The sequence below is a fragment of the Mustela putorius genome, unplaced genomic scaffold (genome assembly GCF_011764305.1).
Source record: "Mustela putorius furo isolate JIRA1106 unplaced genomic scaffold, ASM1176430v1.1 tig00000450_pilon_pilon_pilon, whole genome shotgun sequence".
NCBI classification, from domain to species: Eukaryota; Metazoa; Chordata; class Mammalia; order Carnivora; family Mustelidae; genus Mustela; species Mustela putorius.
Window position 1 is genome coordinate 3,507,413 of NW_025421385.1, and position 6,000 is coordinate 3,513,412.

Here is a 6,000-nt window from a genome sequence, read left to right on the forward strand (position 1 = left end):
GACAAAAGGCAAAGAGCTTCTCATCAGGAGACTTTTCTGTTTTATTTAGAAGGGGATGAGCTTTCAGGGACTTACACCCATATCTCAGTGCCCAGCACCATGTCCCAAGACAATCCTTAGCCACAGAAAAGTCTAGGAAATAGTACACTCTACTTTCTAGCTCACATGGTAGAGAGAGTCACTGAGAACAGTGGTAGAATGGTGACTGTGTGAACCACACAGGTGGGTTGTTTATGTTGGGTGTCCTCAAAGAAAAGAAGATAGAATTACAAATACAAAATTGGGAAGGCTCCTTCCATAGTATTGGCAATGAGAGTGGGTGGACCTAAAGTTTAAACATCATTATCTCCAAGATAAATCTACATCTGCTGCCTCACTATACTTAGTCTGGAAAATACTGCAGGGGATTGTGTCCAAATACAAGGAGAATCTTTGCTACATTCCGGGCCAAAATTCTGCAAGAAATCCTTTAAAATGGAAGTGGAAGATTACAGAGTCTCACTTTGTGTTTTTGAGTAAATAGGTCTTAAAATAAATGTTTGTTTTAAAGTTTTCTCTTATGCTTGAGGCATTTTTGTCTAATCTATTGTGTTCATTTGTGTTTAAGGAACCTTTGGGATTTTATTAAAGAATTTGTAAACTTAAAGGAAACAGAAACTAACTCAAGTGATTGGAAAATGACCTATGAAAATTCATAGCCACCATGTGCGTAGCACGAATGTTTGCAGATTTATAAATTAATGAAGATACATCTTGTTTTGTCAGTTTTAATCTCTAATAAAGTTAATGTAGCATATGTATCCTACTCAAGATATTGGAATAAATACATGTGTGCATGTGATTAGTTTTCCTTTCGTATACATATTCATAGCAATAGTAGTTCTTAGAGTATATTCTGCTTTCCTTCAGTACTTTTCTCCAAGGGAAAATACTTTCAATTATTTGATTGGAATAAGAAATTCAGCACTGCTACAATACAGATCAAATGTGTTTATTTGCCAATGCAAGTTTATATATAAACATTTACTGTAGCAATCATAGAATTAACATTCATAAACTAAATAATCTTTACTGATTGTAAGTGATGCAGTGCTTTGAAAGGTTGCAGCACTAGCATGGTGTTTGGCAATACATGTGGATCTTGACTGATTGTGATCTTGATGACAACATTGTGACTCGGATTTTTTTTTTTTAAGATTTTATTTATTTGTCAGATGGAGAGAGAGAGAGAGAGAGAGAGCACACAAGTAGGCAGAGAGGCAGGCAGAGCCAGAGAGAAGCAGGCTCACTGCTGAGCAAGGAACCCGATGCAGGACTCGATCCCAGGACCCTGGAATCTAGACCTGAGCTGAAGGCAATGGCTTAACCCACTGAACCACCCAAGAGTCCCAAGACTCAGATTTTTTTAATGCCCACTTTGCCTATAATCTAGTCTGAACCCTTAGAACAAATACAAGTCCAGTTTCTTTGGACAGCCGTATACAGGGCTGTGGTGAGGATCAAAGGTAGGGGTGAAGTACACAAGAGACTTGATCCCAACGTGGAAGAGTAGAGTTTGAGCTCAGGGTGAGAGAGGGGTGATGTGTGTGTGTGTGTGTGTGGGGGGTGAATGGGTTTTGCTTCCTATGGGCTGGGAGGTGAAGGTCAGCATGTGTGTTCATCACAGCTCTGTTCAAATCTAGTAGCTGTTCCTGGGGCAGGTGTCATCCTGCTTTTAGAGATGAAGCTGCAAATGTCACTGTATATAGAAATAAATTGGGCTTTATTCATGTTTGTTGAATTCTTTAAGTTCAAGTTGCCTTCTATTGGTTATTCATGTTTGCTGGAATCTTTTTAAGTAAGCACCATTATTTCCCATCATACGGCAGAATAAAAATGTGAAGGGGTGAATTGACTTGTTTAAACTACACTGTGAGAAACAGAGCAGGGATCCAATCCCAGATTTGGTGTGCACAATTCCTCGAGTTTGACCACTGCATTAGGCTGTACCCTTTATATGTATCACTGGTCAAGATCTAGGGAAACACGTTTATACATTGCGGTGACATAAAGACTGCTAGGAGTAAGAAGAAACAGACTAACAATCAAAGCCGAATTTATTTGCTTGTTGAGTGAGGGACAGCCATTGACTCGAGAGGCAGGATTCAGGGATGATCCGATTAGAAAGGAGGGGAGGCTGGATCCAGAGGCAGAAGGGCGTGCTGGTCTGTTTAGGGGGACTTTAGTCAGGAAGGCCTGAGTGGATTTCCTGGGGAGGAGAACGGGGGCTGGAAGGTCCCTTTGTTGTTTGGTCTTTATTCTGGAGTCACAAAAGCACTGTTTTCGAAGAGATGTGACATCGGTTGTAATCAGACCTTGTCAAGATCAAACTCTTGTAGCTGGCACTTTGTTATGGGTTCTCTTTGGATTGGTAAACTTTTCACTTAAAATATAAGTAATCCCACCAGTCATTTGTGTGTTTAAGCAACATTCATTAGATCAACTTCAGGTACATTTCAGATGGTTGCTGCTTGCTGGAAGTATGGAAATGAAAACATGGCCAATGGGAGGGGGAGACGAGCCACGAGAGACTGTGGACTCTGGGAAACAAACTGAGGGTTTTGGAGGGGATGGGAGTGGGGGGGTTGGATGAGCCTGGTGGTGGGTGTGATGGAGGGCACGAATTGCATGGAGCACTTGGTGTGGGACATAAACGATGAATTCTGGAACACTGAAAAGAAATAAAAAAAATAAAATAAAAAAAATAAACATGGCCCCAATCTTCAAGGAGCTGATAGTTGTTTGTTGTACAGATTTGTGAAAAGAATGCCAACAGCTAAAAAGAAAGTCTGATAAAACTAAAGGATACAAGGATGTGGGTAGATACACTTTTACCCACTGCTGGAGCAAGTGTAAATCGACAGGAACGGTTGGGAGGTAATTTGGCAACAAGCTCACGGAATACCTGTGTTTTCCCGGAATCTTGCAGAATCATGCCTGCTGGCATGAGGGTTATGTAGCTTGTTTGAGGCGATGTGGGATGGTTGTGATAACACATGACAGGAAGGGTGAGCTCTGGAGAGATCAGCTTATTTGTAGAAAGAAAGAAAGAGGAATACAGAGAAACAAAAATGTGACTTCTCAGTGTGGGAAAAGATGACTGATTTCTGTTTACAGATTTAAGAGGTGAAGTTTTAAAAAATCTACAGGCAGATTATATGTCTGAAAGTAAAGAATGCATTACAAGTGTGGCCTTTTCATCAAAGCCCATAGCTTCCTGTCTAAATGGACAATTAGAGATGAGCCATGAGGAGGAGAAAAGAAGGAGATCTGAGAGCGGCTCTAAGCAAACCGTGGGCACATGGAACTGACTGGAAGCAAATGGATTGGAAGGGCACTGAGTTTTTGAGGGAGTTTGTTGATTACAGGCTATCAGGCAACCAAGGTAAGTGAGTCCATTGCCGCTCAAAAGCTTTAACAGCCTTGGGTCCCCTGAACATCCATGAAGAGCAGAAGACAGCTGAAGAATCCATATATCCCCTAAGAGAACATAGTCCCCTAAGTCCACTTCAGATGAGCCCGAGGAGGGCAAAGGACGGCCAAACCAGTGACAAGGGCAATGAACAAGACCTCCGACCCAATGCCGTCAGACTTAACCCTGTGCCTGGTCTTTTCTTTAGAGCTTTGGGAACGCTACAGACCATGCATTGCTGTGTGTGTCCTCACCTTGGTATGAACATCCACTCGTAAATGTATGGAAATTATCCTGGTTCTCAAAGGATGGAAAAAAAGCTGTGTATCCTTTAGGGATCTTGGACTTTGAGCTGGATGTGGTGATGGGGTGGATTTGTCTCCCTTAGAGAGGATGGCACTGTGTTTTATGCAAAGAAATAGGTGAGCAAAGGGATTTCTTAATCAGAATGTGGACCGTGGGAGAGATATTTCTCTACTGTAGAAGTTGTAAAGACTTGTGTTTCTTCCAGGTGGTGAGGCTGCTGGGACACTGGGTCTTCTGTGTACCTAGTTCTTAAACAGAGCTCACCATTTTGGACACAGAACATGTGTAAGGCATAAACTTTGTCAGATCAGGCCAGTGGAGATCAGGGTTAACTCATTATTGTGACATGACCCAGTCTACATGATTTACTGTGTTTACCCTAAAGAAGCTCATGTGCACGTACTTAAGGAAGCTTCTCTTCCTCATTTTCTCTTGTTGTCTATCTTGTCCTGTCTATCATCCATCCATCCATCTATCTATCTATCTATCTATCTATCTATCTATCTATCATCTATCTGGTTATTTAATCTATTGATGTTCACCGAATAACCCTGATACTAGAAAATAGAAGCAGCATCATTTTTTTCTGAGTAGGGTAGTAATGGTGCTGGTGGTCATCTTTAAATGGAACACTACAAAGCAGATAAAAGAAATAGACCCACATACATCGACATGAGTAAATAGCAAAACCGTAATGTTGGGTGAAAAAAGTAGTTTCAGTGGAGTACATAATGGTAGTATTATTAATATAAATATAAAATTAAACATGCATTGGTATGAAATTCACTAATTCTAGGACGTTGATTAACTGTAGGGAAAAGAGGAGAGGGAAAAGAGAAGGCTCCAACTGGATTTAGTATTTCAGTAGCATATATGGTGTTTTATTTCTTTTAAAAATATGAAGCATTATATGTTAATAAAAGAATATGAAGCAAATGTTCTGATATCAATGTATGTTTAATATTGATAGTAGATTCATTAGTATATTATTTTCTATAAATTTCTATAAGTATGCTAACACTTGTTAAACACTTATTATATGCTAGACACTATTCTATGAATTTAACCTAGATTCTTTTAGTTCCCATGTGATCTTACATGGTAGTTACAGTTATTATTTTACAGATTAGGAAATTTCTTATTTAAATTTTTAAATTTTAATTTAAAATTTAAATTTAGGGGCACCTGGGTAGCCCAGTCGGTTAAGCATCTGCCTTTGGCTCAGGTCATGATTCCAGGGTCCTGGGATTGGGCCCTGCATCAGACTCCCTGCTTAGCGGGAAGCCTGCTTCTCTGTCTCCCACTCCCCCTGCATGTGTTCCCTCTCTTGCTGTGTTTCTCTCTGTGAAATAAATCAATAAAATCTTAAAAAATTAAATTTAATTCCAATTTAAATATATTTTAAGAAATAATGAATGCAACAATTTATCCTGGGGCTGTGGCATAAGTAAGGAAAGTACAAAGATGAGCTCACAGAATTCAATATTCTTCATGGGGGAGAAGGGACAGAAAGGCCAAATAAACTTTGCAAGTTATTTTTTACCATTATGTTTTCATGTGTGGAGTGGTGATTCGAGGTAAGAGAGAACCATGTGAGTGAAAGAGCAAGCAGACTGGAATTGGTGCAGACATTGCTGGTGGTGGTGCTGCTGCTGGTAATGGTGGTGGTGGTCATGATGGTGGTGCTGGTGATAGTGGTGGTGGTGATGGTGCTGGTGATGGTGATGATGATGATGGTGATGGTGAGGATGGTGGTGATGGTGATGATGGTGAGGATGCTGATAATGGTGAGGATGGTGATGATGGTGATGGTGGTGATGGTGGTGATGATGGTGATGGTGGTGATGGTGGTGATGGTGGAGATGATGGTGATAGTGGTGATGGTGGTGGTGGTGATGGTGATGGTGGTGATGGTGATGGTGATGATGGTGGTGATGATGGTGATGGTGGTGGTGCGGGTGATGGTCCTGGTGGTGGTGGTGATGATGATGGTGATGGTGATGTTCCTGGTGGTGCTGGTGCTAGTGGTGTTGGTGTTGGTGTGTGTGTATGTGTGCTCAGATGCTGGTGGCTGGTGGTGCTAGAAAATGAAAGGATGGAGTCAAACAAGATAACTCGTTGAAGACCTTTAAGCAGTAAAGGATCACATTCAATATTTAGAAAGATCACTCTAGCATTATTGTTAAAAAAAAAAAAAAGTACTGTAGGAGATAGGACTGGAGAGAAGGATGCCAAGTAGGAGA

The 6,000-nt window shown here is 40.8% G+C and overlaps 1 protein-coding gene across 3 annotated transcripts in view; it reads left to right on the forward strand.

Moving 5' to 3' along the window:
• Positions 1–4,693, forward strand: part of CUNH6orf118 (chromosome unknown C6orf118 homolog) — a 36,989-nt gene extending 32,296 nt beyond the window's left edge. Inside the window, exons 10-11 of one of the 3 annotated variants that reach the window (XR_006606788.1) lie at positions 3,246–3,424; positions 3,660–4,693. Coding sequence is in view for 2 of the 3 variants with exons in the window: in XM_045080064.1 (XP_044935999.1) it covers positions 608–698 (91 nt within the window). In the remaining variant the exon portion in view is untranslated. Of the gene's footprint in view, positions 1–607; positions 842–3,245 lie in introns of those variants that run through there. The other 2 variants (XM_045080065.1, XM_045080064.1) reach the window with 2 other exon arrangements.
• The last annotated feature ends 1,307 nt before the right edge of the window (positions 4,694–6,000 follow it).